Source organism: Rosa chinensis, chromosome 6 (assembly GCF_002994745.2).
Source record: "Rosa chinensis cultivar Old Blush chromosome 6, RchiOBHm-V2, whole genome shotgun sequence".
NCBI lineage: Eukaryota > Viridiplantae > Streptophyta > Magnoliopsida > Rosales > Rosaceae > Rosa > Rosa chinensis.
Genome location: NC_037093.1, coordinates 42,241,313 through 42,261,311, shown reverse-complemented (window position 1 = coordinate 42,261,311; position 19,999 = coordinate 42,241,313). Strand labels below are relative to the sequence as shown.

At 38.9% G+C, this 19,999-nt stretch overlaps 4 protein-coding genes across 6 annotated transcripts; 3 read left to right on the top strand and 1 right to left on the bottom strand.

The window, feature by feature from the left end:
- The first annotated feature begins 561 nt into the window (after positions 1-561).
- On the top strand, positions 562-4,493 carry LOC112172043 (DDB1- and CUL4-associated factor 8). 2 transcript variants are annotated; one of them, XM_024309205.2, is made up of 5 exons: positions 562-885; positions 1,256-1,507; positions 1,851-1,994; positions 2,393-3,133; positions 3,787-4,279. In XM_024309205.2, exons 1-5 carry the CDS (start codon positions 772-774, stop codon positions 4,099-4,101), a joined length of 1,566 nt encoding a protein of 521 aa, XP_024164973.1. In that variant the 5' UTR covers positions 562-771; the 3' UTR covers positions 4,102-4,279. The 2 variants fall into 2 exon arrangements, with proteins under 2 accessions (XP_024164973.1, XP_024164975.1); XM_024309207.2 differs by having other exon boundaries at positions 565-885; positions 4,137-4,493.
- A 1,066-nt stretch (positions 4,494-5,559) lies between these two features.
- LOC112170230 lies at positions 5,560-7,543 on the top strand. Its single transcript, XM_024307440.2, has 4 exons — positions 5,560-5,812; positions 5,948-6,054; positions 6,518-6,775; positions 7,114-7,543. The coding sequence occupies exons 1-4, from the start codon at positions 5,689-5,691 to the stop codon at positions 7,282-7,284; spliced, it is 660 nt and encodes a 219-aa protein (XP_024163208.1). The 5' UTR covers positions 5,560-5,688; the 3' UTR covers positions 7,285-7,543.
- Positions 7,544-8,298: 755 nt separating this feature from the next.
- On the bottom strand, positions 8,299-18,789 carry LOC112170229 (hippocampus abundant transcript 1 protein). 2 transcript variants are annotated; one of them, XM_024307438.2, is made up of 14 exons: positions 18,398-18,789; positions 16,778-16,889; positions 10,933-11,045; positions 10,673-10,795; positions 10,334-10,554; positions 10,115-10,190; positions 9,913-9,999; positions 9,707-9,787; positions 9,553-9,585; positions 9,377-9,430; positions 9,249-9,290; positions 9,060-9,138; positions 8,906-8,976; positions 8,299-8,722 (listed from the first exon to the last, which is right to left on the bottom strand). In XM_024307438.2, exons 1-14 carry the CDS (start codon positions 18,611-18,613, stop codon positions 8,654-8,656), a joined length of 1,377 nt encoding a protein of 458 aa, XP_024163206.1. In that variant the 5' UTR covers positions 18,614-18,789; the 3' UTR covers positions 8,299-8,653. The 2 variants fall into 2 exon arrangements, with proteins under 2 accessions (XP_024163206.1, XP_040364245.1); XM_040508311.1 differs by lacking the exons at positions 16,778-16,889; positions 18,398-18,789 and adding an exon at positions 16,380-16,501.
- On the top strand, positions 12,311-13,223 carry LOC112170231. Its single transcript, XM_024307441.2, has 2 exons — positions 12,311-12,787; positions 13,083-13,223. The coding sequence occupies exons 1-2, from the start codon at positions 12,364-12,366 to the stop codon at positions 13,115-13,117; spliced, it is 459 nt and encodes a 152-aa protein (XP_024163209.2). The 5' UTR covers positions 12,311-12,363; the 3' UTR covers positions 13,118-13,223.
- Positions 18,790-19,999: the final 1,210 nt, after the last annotated feature.

Sequence of the window (19,999 nt, the reverse complement as noted above, 5' to 3'; positions counted from 1 at the left end):
TATGTAATTTCCTTGTTCTAGCATTAGATGAGTTTGACTAACGTACTCACATGTTTTATACATTTCACAAGATAATATGTAATTTCCTTGTTCTAGCATTAGATGAGTTTGACTAACGTACTCACATGTTCTATACATTTCACAAGATTAAACGATTGATGATAATGATAATGGATTGGTGTAAATGAAATTGTGTGAATAACACGATATCTAACTCCAATTGATTAAAAAATTTATTTGACGAGCAAAAAGTGTGCGACTCACATGGTTTGCAAGCACAAAAATACCCTTCAAAAAAAAAATTGAGTCAAGTATAAAGACAAAAGTACCCTTTAAAAATTGCTAGCTTACAGACGCCGTAACGGAAGTAACGGCTCTAGATACCAAAGTTCAGTCAGAGTTAGAATCTCAGGTACCATATTGATATTTTTCAAAGTTGAGTTACCAAAAATTATAAAGAGGCAAACATGGATACCGTACGGGTCATTTTCTCTAATATGAAAACTAGTAACTATCAGTGAGTCACGTCGTGTGCTGGTGTTTTTTATGTGATGCCTTGACGTACGTGGAGGTCCTTGGAGTTAACAGAAACCGAGTCTTAGACTCTAGAGTTAGAGAGAGCCTTCTGGGTGTCCCATAAAAGGCAGGCCAGGCCCAGACCCCAGAAGTTGCGAGAGAAGGTCACACCCACTGTTGGAATGCGATCATATTAGCGATCCCTCTTTGATTCTCAAACTCAAAACTCCATTTGATCGATCATCGCCGTCGTCGATGATGAATAAGCGATTGAAAACGAGCAGCGACAAGGCTGTCGTCAATGTTTGGCAGCGACAGCTGGGCGAGCTCTCCGCCAGAAACTTTGCTCACCGTCTCGGTGGCTCTGAGGTCTTATCTCTTTATCCTGTTGTTGTCCTTATCTCCAAAACCTCTTCGTTTTTGTTGGGTTTTTTTTTTTCATTTATGTTTTCCGATATGGTTTTGATTGATTGTGCCCGTGGAATGATAAAACTGATTGATCATGTATTGGGTTTTCGATTACTGTGATTGTGAAGCTTTGCTGTCGAAATATGATTATGAAATTTGGGTTCTTTTTATGTTGTAAATGGACGATTGTCTTCTTCTTTTGTTTGATCATGTCTTAATCAATTAGCTGGTTATAAATAGATGTTTGAAATTGCGTTAAGTAAGGGCTGTTAGGAGAATGTTTATGCAGAGGTTTAGTAAGATTTGTTCGTCCTCTTTTATTGTGAATCAGGATCTCGTGCTTCGACTTGATGTCCACAGGAAGCTGGACAAGCATAGAGGATGTGTGAACACTGTAAGCTTCAATGCTGATGGCGATATTTTGCTTTCGGGTTCTGATGACAGGCGGCTCATACTATGGAACTGGGAAACGGGGAAAGTTAAGTTGTCATTCCATTCCGGTCATAATAGCAATGTTTTCCAAGCAAAGTTCATGCCTTATAGTGATGATCGAAGCATTGTCACTTGTGCTGCTGATGGGCAGGTACATTGTTTATCTCAAAACAGGACAACATGCCATGAATGTACCGTTTTTCATGAAAATGCCATCTCAGCATTATCTCAATGATTTATATGTAAACCATGGAGCAATGTTCACCATCCATAGCTTCCCCTTATGTGTCTATTTATATTGTCATGTATTCATGAAGCGAAATTTACCATTTGTTCAATTTTTCTTTTCTAATGACAGGCTACTGTTAATATTATTCACTCCTTACTTCATGTGTTTTACTTTTATCATTCAAGTTGTTGACGTGCCTCTATTTTCTAAACTTGATTTCTTTTCATTTTACAATTATTTAACGAATGGGTTTGATCAATTTTAGGTGAGACATACTCAGATTTTAGAACGAGGACAAGTGGAATGTTCAATGTTGGCCAGACACCGTGGACGCGCTCATAAGTTAGCTATTGAGCCTGGGAGCCCTCATATTTTCTATACCTGTGGTGAAGATGGACTGGTGCAACATGTGAGTTACCATTTTCCTTGCTAGTTGTGTTCATGAATAGTTTTTATCTTTTTTCTTTATGTGGATCAGTATTGTACTCTGGACAAGCATAAAAATTGTAATTGTACTTAGAGAATGAGAACCTCCATTCAATACACTTTGACGAAAGCTTTAAAGATTGACACATGATTTACAATTTACAATCTGGTCATCCCTTCCTTTAATTTTTGGGTTTTTGCATTTACCCCAAAATTTAATAATCTGAAGGCTGGTTAGGCCAAGCTTGGATAAGACAATAATCCATGCTAGTCATAATGCATGGTGCTGGTTTGGGTGTTTTACTTTCCTAACTTAGTCATTGGCTTTGTTATTTGTATAATGGATTCTATAGCAATGTGACTGGGCTTTTTATTTTACAGTTTGATCTCAGAACTGGGGCTCCCACAAAACTTTTGACATGCCAAACACTTGATGGTAGAAGGAGTTACTTGCCAGTTATCAGTCTAAATGCAATTGCAATTGACCCAAGAAATCCAAATCTCTTTGCAGTCGCAGGTTCTGATGAGTATACCCGGCTTTTTGATATCCGCAAGTATAACTGGGATGGATCATCTGATTTTGGTCAACCCACGAACTACTTCTGCCCACCACATTTGAATGGTAATGACCAAGTTGGAATTACAGGCTTGGCCTTTTCAGAACAAAGTGAGCTTCTTGTATCATACAATGACGAGTTCATCTATCTTTTTACACGAGAAATGGGATTAGGACCTAATCCTCCCATTTCCATGAGTAGTGATACAAGTGAAATGAGTGATGATCACCAGTCTGAAGAATCTCCATCATCCATGGATACTGATGAAAAAACTGTTCCTCAAGTTTACAAGGGTCACTTGAACTCCGAGACAGTGAAAGGTGTGAACTTCTTTGGGCCGAAATGCGAGTATGTTGTGAGTGGGTCTGACTGTGGGCGGATATTCATATGGAAGAAAAAGGGTGGTGAGTTGATTCGTGTCATGGAAGGAGATAAGGATGTAGTAAACTGTATCAAGTCTCATCCTCACACCATGGTACTTGCAAGCAGTGGAATTGAAAATGATATTAAGATGTGGACTCCAAAGGCTCTAGAGAGAGCTACTCTGCCTCAGAACATTGAACAGGTATGCTTTGTTACCCTGAGCTGTTTATTTATGTGTATAATCTCAGTAAGGTTTATAAATTTGCTCATCCAACTTTCCCATGGGGCTTATCTTGCACATCCTAGTTGTGAGCTTAGATGGTGTTGTGGCCCTGAAGATTAGATATCTGCTCTTCAGGGGCAAGCAGAACATCTTTCTTAAAAAAAAAAAGGGTGAAATGGGAGTTGAGGAGGGTGTGTTCAATACCACTGCCCTTTCGGTTACGCTAAGCATTGGATGTTGGTTATAAATGTATGATGTGTCCTTGTGTGTGTTTTCTCAAAAGACAAAAAATACATGTTAGCTTGTTTTAGTGCTTTGATTCCTTTATATTATTGGAGGTTGCCAGCTCGTTGACCCATTATTTTGTGTCTCCACCCCCAACACTGCATATAGATTCAGGTGGTTCTGGGTCTTTTCAAGATAACGTAGAAAACTGATTTGGGGAAAGCATGAGTTGGTGGCTCAATGCTCACCCATCTAGGTAGTCCTAGAAACTCCTATATGTATTCCCATGTTGGTACTGGGGGATGTTAATGAGTGATTAGATAAGTGGATATGCATAGGACAATCATAATGATTCCAAAAGCTATAGCAGAGGAACTAATTTCTCTGCTGTTGCTTGTTTGGTAAAGGTCTCGATACCTGGCCGATTAATATGGTACACTATTGGTGATGAGGATGAGGATGATGAATATTCTTATGATGACTATATGTTTGATGACGATGATGATGACAACGACGAGAACGATGAAGATGATGAGGACGAGGATGACGATGACAATGATAGTGATGATCAGGACGAGGATGACAATGATAGTGATGATCAGGATGAGGATGATGGTGGTGGTGATGGTGACAATGTTGAGAATGAAAATGGCAGAAACTGTGAAGATGATGATGATGCTAACAATCGTGATAGTTTTCTTGATGGTTATGATCTACACTAATGATGATTATGGTTTAAAACTTTTCTGTCCAGCAGAAACCCAAGGCTAAGGGCTGGATGTACCGCTTCTCGCCTCAGGAATTGATGCTGCAACTATTTTCACTGCAACGGCGGAGGACAAGCCCAGAGCACAGTGGGGAAAACTCATCGGCAGATCTAGAGCTAATACTGACATTAGATGCCAACAATGATGATTCTTCAGGAGAAGAAGCCGACGATGACAACTCCAGCCAGGGGGATTTTGTTTTTTGAGTTGCAAGCAATTTGTGAATTGTTGATAGCAATTGTACATAATTTAGGATCGAGTGTTATTTCTTGTTACTTATGGGGATTGCAAACTCTCATTTCTACTGGTAATAAGTAATAACTTACATTTAATGTTATTTTTGTGAATTCTGGGTAATTCTTTGTGCATAAATTATGGGAGTGTGTTTGTTTTAGAAGAATGAATATGGAGTTTGCTTTCCTTTTAAAATTTAGATCCTATGTCGCATTCCTTTTTTCTCTTGACACCAACCACATCAACACATACATAAAGCGCATAAACTAAAATCAGTAAAATGTTTTGCACTTGATGGATAAGGAGTAGTTGGATCATGGAAAGCAGCAAAAACTGGAAGACCTGCATAACACACGATTCAGTTCACTGTTGCTGGAACATTAGATGGTTCCTGGAAATGGCTCCGTGAAGCCGAGCAAATATATATTATTCATTCCTCTCAGGGGAAAAAAAAAATACAATAACTACTCATCCATAAATCGTACTTAAAATGTAGACCGGTAATTTGTTAGAATATTTTATATAATTAAGCCAATTTTTAAAGAAATTGTTAAATTTTTGAATTACCATATATGCTCTCACATAATATATAATATCTTAGGGTTAGTTTGGGATTGCTGTGATTTTTAAAAAAAACCGCTGCTGCTGTGTTGTGAGAATAATTAACTGTGAATTAAAACAGTTTCGTGTTTGGTAAATAATATTTTAAAAAGGGCTGTCAGTACATAAAACAACTGTAGAGTGTGTTTTGATATACAACAGCTTCTAAAAGCAACCTCTGGGCTGCTTCTAAAATCTGTTGCCAATGACCTATAACTTCCAATTAAACCTGTTATTTATTTATTTATTAAACACAATAAAATCTAAAATTTTAAACAAAAAATGATTTTTTTTAAAAGCAAAGCAATCCCAAACGGGACCTTAGATAATTAAGCCAATTCTTAAAGACATGGTTAAATTTTTGAACTACCATATATGCCCTCACATAATATAGAGATTAATAAACAAATTATTTCTATACGAGGATAAGATAGTCAATAGACTAGATCATGTTTGAAAAAAATTGCAATATCTCCCATGAAAAAAAGAGCAGCTTTCCTAAAATGAGAGAAATTTAAATTTTAAAAAAAATAAAAATAAAAATAACTAGAGACCAGCAATTGGGCCTGGGAGACGAAGATATCCAGACCCAGTCCAGAAGAGTTCCACGGCTTCCCCGCGATATTTTCTCTCTCAAACGACTTTATCAGTTGTTCATCTGAATCAATCAATCAATCCATCAATCTGTGTTGAGAATCAAATCGAATCATGGAAACCCTAACGACCTCCTCCTCTTCTGCTACCTTCATGTCCTCCTCTTCCCCCTTTTCGATTTTCTCCCCAAGAAAAGCCCTCTCCTTCAGACCCTTTCACCTCCCGCTCGCTTCCAAAGGTAAAATCACTCTTCCTTCCTTCTCTTCATTTCCATCTTTCGTTCCCAGTAAAGCATCAAAGTTTCGATTTTGATTGAAATTGAAAAGGGTTTTTGAAATTTGATGGCGTGGGCTTTTAAATTTTCCGATTTCAGGAAACGAAAATGGCTCCAATCCTCCTCCTCCTCAGTCGGATTCCAAAGAAACCAAGAACCTTCCTGTTCTCAGTCATCGCCACCTCTCCCTCTCCCCACTCTCCAAGGTACTCTTGATTTTCAGATTACTTGTAGATAATAAATTTGATTTTGTTCTTCTTTCCCCAAAATTAAAGAAAAGCTGCACGAAATTTCGTTAAGGAAATTGGGTCAAAATTATGCTGCGGTTTTTGGATTTTAAGATGTTAAAGATGGATATTTTGTAGGTAAATTGCTTGAATGAAATTTTAGCAATAGACAATTGGAATTGTATACGAAGAAAGAGTATGGTATTTGTTCTCCAACAAGTCATTGATTTTTTGTAGGGATTTCTTTTCAATCCTTGGATTGTGATATCAATATCTATTGTATTGTGTTCATTTGGATATCATTTTCTCTGCAAGCTTGCCAAAGATGCAATAGATGGGCTTTGGTTACAGATATATGTTGGGACCTGCGAGTAATGTAATGTTATTGTGCAACCTTTTATGTGTCAGAATGACATTTTATTCGTTACAAACATATTTTTAGGATGCAGCAATGGGATTGGTGATGGGTGCTGCGACAGGAAGAGGGTGGACTACAGGTTCTGGGATGGAGGGGCCTCCTGCACCTGCTGGGATTGAATCGCAATCTAGCACTGAGAATGTCTCCACTTTTCCTTGGTCTCTCTTTACAAAGTCTCCTCGCCGTAGAATGCTCGTGGCTTTCACTTGCAACATATGTGGGCAGCGGACAACTCGGGCAATCAATCCCCATGCATTCACTGATGGCACTGTCTTTGTGCAGGTAATTTAGGATTTAATCATGGAGCTCAATATTGAGTTGACTATATGTTAAATTATTACATTGGGTTTCCAGTATGATTTTAAGGGGGAAATGAGGAAAGGGACATTAATTAAGAATACAGAATGTGTCTACCAATGTAATTTGGAAGTGAGTATTAAATACTAATAATTTACTCGGTATCTTTGGCTGATGATTTGCAGTAGTAATTCAGGAGGTTTTTGAAAAGATGAATAATCTTTTTGTTAAGATAAGGTTTGAAAGTAATCTGGTGAGGAGCACTAAGCAAAAGGCAGCTAACGGTATTCTAATGACTGCGAGTTTCCTTTCTTGTTATGTAGTGTTGTGGATGCAATGCCTTTCATAAGCTCGTGGATAATTTGAACCTGTTTCATGAGATGAAGTGCTATGTGAGCCCAGGCTTTGATTACAAAGGTAATGGATGGGATGCTGTTAACTTCAAATATCTGGAAATGGACGATGGTGATGATGAAATATTTCCCTTCCAATGAGGTGGATGGACCACCTATCGTGTATGTATATTCTGCACTGATGTATCGGGATATTTAGCTTAGTTGTCTTGTATATGTCACTATCTGGTCTCATTTTAATATTCAGCATTGGAATATCTAGGGTTATTTACAGCTTAGTAAGAGATGTTTGAAAGGCAAAAAAGCTTATTACAAATAAATCTTATTTGGAGCTTATGTATAGTGAATTAGTGATGGTTCTAATTTTCTGACAAGGCAAATTTGGGAGCATATTGACATATTCATAACTCTTCGTATAATGGTGAATGAGATACTCTTTTGGTGCATTTCTGAATGAAAATCAGTATTTGGACGCTGCCAAGGTTTTGATTATTGTAGTTGCATATATGTTTGCTGTTGAGGAGGAATGCAGTTGTCGATTTGTGAGATAGGTCTATCTACCAGGGAGATTCTTCATACCTTAATTCTTCATCCTAATCGGTTGTTTGAACTAAGCAGGAGCCATCTGCACTGTTATATTCGTCTAAACCATGAGTCTAGTTGGGTCCAATTACCTAAATACCGAAAGATGCATACAGAAATACAGAATACCTGTTGAGAGAGTTGCCCAGGTGGTATATCTTTCTAATGCTTGAGTTGCTCTCTCCCATTTTCCTACTAAAATAGTTTGCATAAATGTCCCTGCTTCTCGGTCGCGTGCAGCCAGCAAAATTATAGTGACATAGACATAGAAGCAAGTGTCAAGTTGTAAATCAATCAAACTCTACTTGGAAAACTGTAAAACCTCGTGAGAATAGCCACATTGGAGAATATATATAATCCAAAATCATCATGTAGCATTACAAGAAGAGAGTCATGTTCCTCTAGTCAGTAGCTGACCAGGGATTATTTGCTCAACTACCGTTCGATTGAAATCGGACGATTGACAAATAAAAATCTAGATATCTGTCAACCGTCCGATTGAAGTCTGATTTCAATCGGACGGTAGTTGAGCAAATAACCAGGGGTTATTAGCTGACCAGGGGAACATCAGTGTACAAGAAGATGGTGTAAATGATTCTCATCAATTAACTCGTATGCTTGAATAGCCATGCTATACATAGTTTACCCAAGGATCAAGCCAACTATACTAAACGGACCTAGCTAATTCAACTGCAAGAGACACGATTAGCTTTGAGAGTCCTGCTGGACATAAGACCTCCCATACGGAGAAATACAGAAGTATGGTTTCTAAATAACAAATTAGCTATCTCTCTCTCTCTCTTTCCAGTTTCTTTGTATACGATAATATCATTTCTGCATAGCTTAATATAGCTCTTGTTCTCGGGTTCCTTCTGTATTTGATTACAGAGCTCCATCAGATGAAACTGTAGGTAAAAAAATCTTTATGCTAGGCTAAATTGTGACTTGCAATAGGAGGAGAAGCCCTTATCATTGTACTCTGAATCAAGGCAATGATCTGCACACAAAAGTGTTATATGTCAAGCAGTTTATACATAATAGGTACATGTTTTTCCGTTTTATCTGCTGTTCATAGTGTTTGGACTCCTGAATTCTCAGTGGCGCATATGTTAATTTTTATTTCTGAAAACTAATGGTGTCTTAAAATTAAGACTAATCTGTGCTATTAGTTCATTCTTACCGTTGCAAGTCCAAGGCACATAATACTGAAGCCTGGGAAATTGAACGGTGCATCTTCAGACAAAAATAAAGCTGTACAGTAGGAAAACTGGTCAAACTGGAAGACATTTTCTTCCCAGAAAAGAAAAAGCAGAATAAAAAAGATCAAGACGTACCTGTTAAAGGACTGAAAACTAATGGAGCAACAATGTTGGCAAAGGAACTTATGCCTGAAATGCATCCTTGAGCCTTTCCCTGATACGAGTTTTACTTCTTCAATTGAGTTGAATAACACATAGTAATTAAGATACAATGTGCAGATCTTTTCTTATCATAAAACTGAAGACCCTATTCAGTAGAACTACCTGCTCATTTGGTCCAACTTGTTTTGATGCAATGCTGCGTATCTGTCGGTCACAAAGTTTACTATCAGCGATAGTCATTCAACCAACAGGACATAGCTTTTGACCAGGGTTAGAGAGAAAAAACCTACAGTTGGTTGTGCTAGTAAGGCAAAAGAAGAAAACACAGTAGCTGCATAAGGAACCTGTAGCATTCAAAAATTAAGACAAGAAAGAATACTTGGTACGTGAGGAAAGTTGTAGTGAAACAAACATGTGTAACGTGTGTGTTTAAGGATGTTACGAGTGTGCAAAGACCGAAGATTACCCAAGGTGACCACGCTATACTGTTTAGAAACATCTGCATAGTTGGTAAACCAGACACGAGTAAGCAATACTTATTTCAAAAAAAGAATGTAATGACACAAGAAATCAGCAAGGTGAATCTGGAAAAGGGGGAAGAGTTGAAGCTAAGTGCTTACACTGATACAGTTCAGTGAGAGCCCAATTGACAGCATCTTTTCCTCTCCCATTTTAGGTGCCATCATGGGCATGAAAATCATCTGCATATTACCCAAATGATTAGCAAATTAGTAAGTACTTAAAGAACTAAAAGCGGGGGAAATTAAAAACTTTAAAGAAATATGTGTTTCTGTGTGCAGCAGCACAAGTTTTAGGTGTAGCTAGCCTGTGTTATGGCTCCTGATATCCCCATAATCAGCATTATATCAGCAAACTGATTTTTGTCGAACTGAAAACGAGCCTTAAGGAAATACTGCATGGTTTGGAAACTTAACAGTCAAGAATAGGGGATTTCATAGGTCTTGACTAATAATTAGCAAATTGAAAAGATGAAATCAGGAAGTTTGGTAAATAAGGGAAAAACGTACCAGGACCGAAGCTTGCATGCCGCCTTCTGCTAGGCTCTGAAAGAAGATAATAATACCAGCTTGTGACAGGGTCTTACTGCAACAAATACAGGGTTTTAGTACAAACTAAAGACGGTGAGTGAACAAACAGTTCCTTACACAAGTAACCTTTAAGGTAATTGTTTAATCTGAACTATCCAAACATAGAAGCTTAAGCTTAACTGCTATGCAAACTCTTACCTACTCCTGAGTAAGCTAATAAGATCCCCAACAGAAGGGATCTTCTTAAATTCAATTTTCGTCTTCGGAGAGTAATCGTCATCTGTGATTCGCTCTAGTACTGGTTCTAATCCCTTCAAGATAGGCTGGCTCAAAGTACTATCCCCATGATCTGATGGCCTAATTTCCTCGAGAAAAATCCTCATGTAAACAGCTGCCAGCATTGATACTAAGGCGGCAACCTAAACCCCCATATAATGTATACAAGAAATACTAGAATTACAAGTAGTGATTGAAAGCCAGGTGTTAATTTCATTAGAGAAATTAAGGGTTGGTGGTAGGTAGCGAGGAAATTAAAACCTGAAATGTTAACGAAGTGGGGAGGAAACGAGCTGCTAAAGTTCCACATACAAATGATGCGGAGAAAAACCCAGATAGAAGTCCAAATGCAGATACTCTCTCTCTCTCTGAAATGTTGTCTGCCTGAAAGTAAGAAATTAAATTGGATATATGGCTCGACAGTGGATGTAGAATACCGTGACATCATGCTTGGTAATGCAACTCGACATTCCCAAGGTAGGTTATACACTTAATATTCTATAGGTGGGGAATGGACATACCACATAAGCGAGGGCGAGGCAGTTGACACTGCCTTCGCATGTCATGGCAGTTAGGGTCCTCAGCACATAGAAAGCATAGAAAAAGTTGGTCTCCCGGCTATACGCCAATATTGCTGCAAGAGAAATGAAAACTCACGTAATGAGAGATATAGACATATTATTGTAAACAATTAGTGGTACGAGAAGAAAATTCAAAACTGAATCAACACACAAGACAACAGGTAATAGGAACATGGATACTAATCCAAGCACCCTTCTCATGTACATTGAAGTGGAGAATTCGTGAAGCTGGAAGCAGTTGAACAAAATATCAATGGCAATTGGTGATCAATCGAGTCCCAAGTCTCACAGACATTAGTTTTAATTTGGAAGAGACATACCCTATGTTGAGAAGTAAATCAGTTCGTATCTTCTATACTAGGAAAGTAGTGATCTGTTTGTATTAGGTAATCAATTGTGAATATTCTGTACACCTTAATTGTAGGGATAGTTACCTTGTAGAGGAAAACACTACTTGTATATCAATTCTATCGTGAATGAATGAAACATACGTTTGCCAAATAATCTTCTTTTCATGGTATCAGAGCAGGACGAAAATCCTGTTTCTGCTCACGCTGTGCTTTGCGTTCTCGTACAGTAGCCTTTTCCCAATCCTCTCCTATCACTGCCGCATCCTAGCCTCTCGTGCTGCAGATTTTTTTTTCACCCTTCATCATGTCTGGGGATGAAAAGACAGGAGGAAGCAAGGATGTTCCTCCCAAATCGGATCTTTCCAATCCTTTCTTCATTCACCATTCAGATCATCCAGGTTTGGTTTTGGTTTCCAAACCGCTTAATGGAGATAACTACTCCACATGGCTGAGAGCCATGACCATTGCGCTCAACACAAAGAACAAACTCGGCTTCGTCAATGGCACCATCAAACCCCCATTGGCAGACAAATATCCAGATGATTATGCGACTTGGTCTCGGTGCAATGATATGATTCACTCTTGGATCATTAATTCCGTAACTCCGGAAATCTCTGATCGTGTAATCTATTACACAACTGCTCGTGAAGTTTGGGAAGACCTTCGTGAGCGTTTCTCTCAAAGCAATGCTCCTCGCATCTTTGAAATCTAGCGAGAAATTGCTTATCATCAGCAGGAACAACTCTCTGTTTCAGCTTACTACACCAAATTGAAGAGTCTATGGGATAAATTGGCTTCATATACTGATGTCTCTTCATGCACCTGTGGTGCACAACATGACTGGCAGAAATTGATGCAATTTTTGATGGGTTTGAATGAATCATATAGTGCTACTAGAGGCCAGATACTTTTGATGAATCCTCTTCCCTCAGTTCGACAAGCTTACTCAGGAATTTGTCAGGAGGAAAAGCAGAGGCAGCTTGAGAGTACACATGCATCAGATGCACATGGTGGAGCAGCCATGGCCGTGAGAAATAATAGGCCAAATAATTCTGGTCGACAAGGAAGGATGGAACACTGTCCTGATCAATCCTTCACTAGCTCACAAAGTGGACAACAATTTGATCAAGACAGGCGACGTGAAGGCTCTTCCAGAGGACGTCCTGAATGCGCCTATTGTGGTGATATGGGGCATTTTGTGGAAACTTGTTACAAGTTGACTGGCTATCCACCAGGTCATCCAACAAATAAATCCAACCGTCCCAAGCATAATAGAAGTCATGGCCATTTTGCAAATCAAGTATCTGATGGACAAACCAAAGACGAAAAAAGGCTCTTGAATACTGCTCTCACAGAAACACAACTTCAGCAGCTTATTAGCATCTTAAGTACCAAAGAAAAAGAAGGTGCTCAATCCCAAGCTAATTCAGCAGTTGCCAAGCCAGGTTTGTCTAAAATCTTCTCCCGCCGCTGGATCATTGATAGCGGTGCAACAGATCACATTGTTTCCTCTTCCAATTTATTATGTGAAAAGAAAAGTTCTTCCTTAGCACCGGTCTTGTTACCAAGTGGACAAAAAGCACCAATTGCTGCCACATGATCTTTCCCTTTAAATTCAGTTTATTATCTCAGATTGTGCTTTGTGTTCCTACATTCAAAGTTGACTTAATGTCTGTGAGTCGCTTAACAAGAGGCTTAAATTGTTCGGTGACATTTTTCCCTTATTGGTGTATCTTGCAGGATCTGGCTTCAAGGAGGACGATTGGTTTGGGTAAGCAATGTGATGGCCTATATTATCTGGTGGCCTTGGCTACAGAAAAAGGATTAATCAAACCATCAACCATCTCAAAAACCAACGCCCTCATCAAACCAACTTCCTGCAACCTCACCACTTCCTCCACCGATCTCTGGCACCGACGTCTAGGCCATCTTTCATCTTCTCGTTTGAGTTTTATTGCCAAATAGTTTCTAAATGTTTCTGTTAGCCCAAATAATGCTTGTCAACTTTGTCCTTTGGCAAAGCAGAGTCGTTTACCTTTTGGTATTAGTTCAATTTCATCTGTAAGACCTTTTGACATTATTCATTGTGATATATGGGGTCGTTATAAACACCCTTCTCTTTCTGGTGCTCACTACTTTCTCACTATTGTTGATGATTACACTCGTTTCACATGGGTGTTTTTAATGCGTCACAAAGACGAAACACAATCTCTCTTAAAACAATTTTCTGCCTTTGTCACTACTCAATTTTCTTCACAAATCAAAACTTTTCGTAGTGACAATGGAGCTGAATTTCTTTCTCTCCAACCCTTCTTCAAAGAAAACGAGATTGTCTTTCAGCATTCTTGCGTTTACACGCCTCAACAAAATGGGGTTGTGGAACGCAAGCATCGTCATATTTTACAAGTTGCACGAGCACTCAAGTTCCACGCACATCTTCCTTTTCAATTTTAGGGAGAATGTGTCCTCACTGCTGTGCACCTTATTAATCATCTTCCTACTCTTGTCCTCTCTTTTCAAACTCCTTTTGAGCGTCTGTATCAACAATCCCCTACCTTCTCACACCTTCGTGTATTCAGATGTCTAGCCTATGCCACAAACACTCATGTCCAACACAAGTTCGGTGCATCTTCATTGGTTACCTATTAGGTCAGAAGGCTTACAAGTTGTATGACCTTTCCTCTCGTAAGGTGTTCACAAGTCGTGATGTTGTCTTCCATGAGTCTGTCTTCCCTTATGAGCCTAGTTGTCAAGTTCCTAATCCTTCCACACTAGTCGGACCCATCCCCTCTTCCATTTCCCTTCCATCTGGTTCAGACAAAGATTTTTCGTCCAGCAGCAATCGATCGCTCTCACCCAACGATCGATGGTCTTCCATTCCAGAACCTGTCCCTCCAAATGATCGATCGCCCCCTACCTACGATCGATTGTTTTACCCTCCAGACCCTACTGCCCTTTCAAACGATCGATCTCCGTCTTCTGACGATCGATCGTTAGCCCCTGTCCCTCTTTCCGTTCTCGACGCAGCCAGCCACGATCGCTCGTCTCCATCCGACGATCGATCGTCCCTCCCTGTTAGCGATTCCTCTCTTCCCAATCCTCCATCCCCTTCTCCATTACCTAATCCACCACTCTACCACCAGCATCCCCTCCTCCACCACCGCCTCCACCAGCTCCTCTCAGTCGTTCTAGTCGCTCCACTACTCCACTGATCAAACTGCGGGATTATGTGTGCTCTCACATCACGCTGTCCTCTCCGGATCAATTGTCTTCCTTGTTTCCTGGTCCAACTAACGGTACACGGTATCCCTTATCCAATTATGTTTCCTATGATTGTTATACACCCGGATATCGCTCCTTTGTTGCCCAGATCAGTCACGCTATTGAGCCTCGTACATATGCCGAAGCATCACCTAATCCTCAATGGCAAGAAGCTATGCGTCATGAGCTTCAGGCTCTCCATCACAATGGTACATAGTCACTCACACCTCCTCCTGCCAGCAAGACACCCATTGGTTGCCGTTGGGTATAAAAGATTAAGCATCGCTCTGATGGTTCTATTGAGCTTTATAAAGCTCGTTTGGTGGCTAAGGGCTTTACTCAGATGGAATGTGTTGATTACCAAGACACTTTTTCTCCCACTGCCAAAATTATCACCATGCGTTGCCTTATTGCTTTGGCTACTACCCAGCGTTGGTCCCTTTCTCAGCTCGATGTCAACAACGCTTTTTTACATGGAGATCTTCATGAGGAGATTTATATGACACCTCCTCCTGGTCTTTGGCGACAGGGGGAGGAACATCTTGTTTGTCGCCTTCACAAATCTCTATATGGCTTGAAACAAGCATCTCGGCAGTGGTTTGCCAAGTTTTCAGATGCTATACAGTCAACCGGTTATGTTCAATAGAGCTGATTATTCTCTATTCACAAGACGACAAGGCAAGTCCTTTACTGTTCTTCTGATATATGTTGATGATATCCTAATTACTGGTAATGGTTTTGATAGTATTGCACTCAAGAAATTCCTGCATAGTCAATTTCATATTAAAGATCTAGGTGATTTGAAATATTTTCTTGGCATCAAAGTCTCTTCCTCTGCTCATGGGACTTTTATTTCCCAACGCAAGTATGCCTTGGAGATTATTAAAGATGTAGGATTGTTAGGTACAGCTCCTGTTGATACTCCCATGGAGCGTGGCCTAAAGTTGTCAAATAAGAGTGATGTTCTTAAAGATCCATCTCGATACAGGAGGCTAGTTGGAAGGTTAATTTACCTTACTGTCTCAAGTCCAGATATTACTTATCCAGTTCATGTTTTGAGCAGATTTATGCATGTGCCACGCAAATGTCATATGGAGAGTACGTGCACTCCGTGTTGTGAGGTATCTTAAGGGTGCTCCAGGTCAAGGGTTGTTCTTTTCCTCTAGTAATGACCTTAGGTTACATGCTTTTTGTGACTCAGATTGGGCAGGATGTCCACTGACTCGAAGATCAACCACAGGTTATTGTGTTTTCCTTGGATCTTCATTAATCTCAGGGAGGTCAAAGCAACAGAAAACTGTGTTGCTTTCTTCAGCTGAAGCAGAGTATTGAGCAATGACAGGTGCGTGTTGTGAATTAACATGGCTTCGATATCTCCTTAAGGATTTAGGGGTATTGCATCAACAGCCTGCCTTGTTGTATTGCGACAATTAGGCAGCATTGCACATAGCAGCCAATCCTAGTTTTCATGAAAGAACTCGACACATAGAAATGGACTGCCACTACATCAGAAATAAAATTCAAGATGGTTCAGTTGCAACAAAGTTTGTGAGTTCTACACATCAGTTGGCTGATGTCCTTACCAAAGCCTTGGGAAAGGAAACTTTCTTTCCTAAGATTCGCAAGTTGGGCGTTCGGGATATCCACTCTCCAACTTGAGGGGGAGTGTTGAGAAGTAAATCAGTTTGTATCTTCTATACTAGGAAAGTAGTGATCTGTTTGTATTAGGTAATCAATTGTGAATATTCTGTACACCTTAATTGTAGGGATAGTTACCTTGTAGAGGAAAACACTGCTTGTATATCAATTCTATCGTGAATGAATGAAACATACGTTTGCCAAATCATCTTCTTTTCACCCTAAGATATACTACAAGTCTACAATACGTCATCCTTCAGCTGTTTTGAAAAGAAGAAAAAAGGACGAGTATGACATATGCTGGAGTAAAACAGATGCTTGATTATAGAATATAGAGACATTTTTCTGTTTTCCTGGCCTTCATAGTAAAAAGGTTGCAATATGCTTCATCATATAGTGGGCGGGGCAGCTCTAACGCTTTAATGTATTGGACATTCGCACAGGCAAAAGCATGTAGAACAGTAGAACAGCACCAACAAGTAGCAATAGAAATTATAGAATCATTAAGCAAAAAGAAATCAAGCAAGCAAAAGTACCTAGTGGGATAATGGATACTGTCAATGGGAATGTGAGCAGAGCCTTCCTCCCATAGAGGTCCGACAGGTTCCCAATTACCGGATTCATCACCACCGTTCCCATGCCTATGATCTGCATCACAAACATAATGCTGATTTATAATATTAATAATCGGATGGTTACATGATTTTCAACCTAAGAATTTCAATTTATGAATGTACAAAGACTTGTCCACGATAGTGACATGATTGTGATTTTGAACGTTAACCTCGACAGATTTGTTTGGTTGCTGGGAGAATGGAGGAAAGGGGACGTAATTTTAGACGCCTCACGTTTAAGACAAAAGTCATTAAATAGAATTGTTGGGATATAATTAACTTCAGCAATGAACTCACGGTCATGGATAGAACATTTGGTAGGTAGGACCTTATGAAGTTTAGGTTGGGAGTGTAGAGGATTGTAGACAATTTCTGGGTTTGCAAACTTCAATTAATGTACACACATTTCTGGGTTTGCAAACTTGAACGTTAACCTTGACAGATTTGTTTGGTTGCTGGGAGAATGGAGGAAAGGGGACGTAGTTTTAGACGCCTCACGTTTAAGACAAAAGTCATTAAATTGAATTGTTGGGATATAATTAACTTGAGCAATGAACTCACGGTCATGGATAGAACATTTGGTAGGTATGACCTTATGAAGTTTAGGTTGGGAGTGTAGAGGATTGTAGACAATTTCTGGGTTTGCAAACTTCAATTCTTGTACACACATTCGATTAGATCACGTTAGCCATTAGTAATTATTTTAGAGGTACGTACACGCAATTTAAAGCACAAAATATGTGTTCCACTTCCATTTTTTATGAAAATACACACACACATATATAGTAGTCTCCTTTTCGAGATGACATTGTGATTGCGATTGCTCTAAGCTAATTGTCTGAACCATCTCTATTTTAGATCATCCTCCAAGGATTGTTTTGAAAGAAAAAAAAAATCAAACTAAGAAGTTCAATTGATTACCATATTCATTGCAACCGCAAACCATACAACTAATTAACATTTACAAACAATGAGCGGTTCCCCCAACTCCTAACTCATGCCAATAAAAGACTAAACAATTAACTAGCCTCTTAACACACGCTCACGCGTGTGTCAATTGACATTTTTTGCGGTTTTTATGGTTGAGTTGTGTGATAAACCAATCGAGATAATTGAATTATATGGTTAATTAATTGAGATGATTGTAATAGAAATACTTAATCCGTCACTTTTCTTTTTCTGACTTTCTAAGGGGAGACTCCGTCACTTTTCTTTTTCTGACTTTCTAAGAGGAGACTAATACGTAATACGTAATACATGACTCATATGGGGAAAGACGGAAAAAGTTAGTATATTATCGTACTGACTAATTGAAATAAATATCAAAATTCGAATCAAAGTTTTAAAGGACCGGCTAGCTAGCTAGGAAACCGTGAAAGTTTTCTTTGGAATGTATGTTTGGAATCATCAACTGAAAGGTGAATTTAACATTATTTAAATAAAGGGAAAGAGATATGAAAGATGAACTTCTGCTAATTAATTAACCAAACAGTAAAGAATAAAGAATTAACAGATGATCGAAAACTCCACACTGGTACGTACCGCTTGTTGAAACCCAGAGAGGTAAATGGCAAGAGAGCAGCTTTCCCGACCGGGGCAAACCGCCGCTATGGTGACGTCGGTTATGGCCGGAACCACCAAGAACATGGAAAGCGAAGAGAGGAACACCGTCACGAAAAGGTGCCTCAACTCGCTCTTCTCCATCCCTTTCATCTCTTCACCACCAATACTCGATCTGCAGAGACTATCCTCCTCCATATATACAGATTAACGTTATGCAAAAGCACAATTAAGCTAGTCTTTAATAACGCTCTCTCCGTTATGTATGAAACGTTAAGATATTTTCTCTCTGTATGTGAGACTTCATAGATTTGTATGTAGGGGATGGCTTTTGGTTTTGCTTTGTCTCCACTATTTTGTTTTCTACCTCAAGAGGGAGAGAGACAGGCGGGGGCAGAGAGAGTGGAAGTGTGGGGGTGTACGTGGAAATGGGGGTGTGGGGGTATTTTTGAACCGACCAGTCACAGAAAAGAGCAAACATGAAATAGGACTTAATGTTGGATGCTACTTTAATAGGTTGCTTCCAACTTCTTTTAAGTGTAAATTGACTCATCAACCGACAAAGAATTCATTAATCATGAAGGTGCACTAGAAAGTAAAGAGTAACGCACGTATATTCATATACATATACAAACAAGTTCTTTTCCTACGTTGAATTAAATAATTGAATATAACTCGATTATTCATTAAGGGAAAATGTCTAAATATTCTAATTTTAGAAAAATTAGTTCCTCTTAACCCACCAAACTTATGAATTTCTCATTAAAAAAATCGTCCGTACAGTATCTGACTTTTTGGTCATTCTAAATTTTTGTACCTCAAGTTTAAAAAATATCAGGGCGGTATCTGAGGTTCTAACCTTGACTCAATTTTCGTACCTCAAGTTTCAAAAATATTATAATGGTATCTGAGATTCTGATCTTGACCCAATTTTCGTACATGGAGCTATTAACTTCGTTATGGAGTCTGCCAACTGGCATATTTTGAAGGGTATTCTGGTCTTTCCTATGTTCCTCTTCTCCAAAGCGTTTGTTTTTTGTTCTTCATCTATGGCTGATCTGCAGCAAGAGGGTCTGATCTACCTCGTATGATCTGCAAAGAGATCCAACCCAAGTCTACCTCCTACAGAAACCAAGTTAGACTCATTTTGTTTTCATTATATACCCATCACCGACCCAGATGCTCCTCTTTTGCTTTCTCAAAAATTTGCCTATCGATATAGAATGTCTGAGTCTTGTGCCTTAGAACCAAAAATTTTCCCCATCTCTCTCTCTCTCTCTCTCTCTCTATATATATATATATATATATCCTATATTTTTGCTCATCGTGATAATTCTCAATTAGTTAATACAAATTTGAACAAACCATAGTATTTTGAGAATAATTTGTGAAGAATACAAAGGCTAAGGTGTGACAATCCAAATTTAAATTTATAATTTTTAAAGTTGAGAATTGTTATTTTTATTATAGTTTTACTATTTTAAAGCTCTTAAAAAATATTTAATTTTTTCAGGATGATCTAATTTTATTTTCGGTTATATAAGAATAAAGTAGACATTTCCACGAGTTCGTACTAATTTTTGG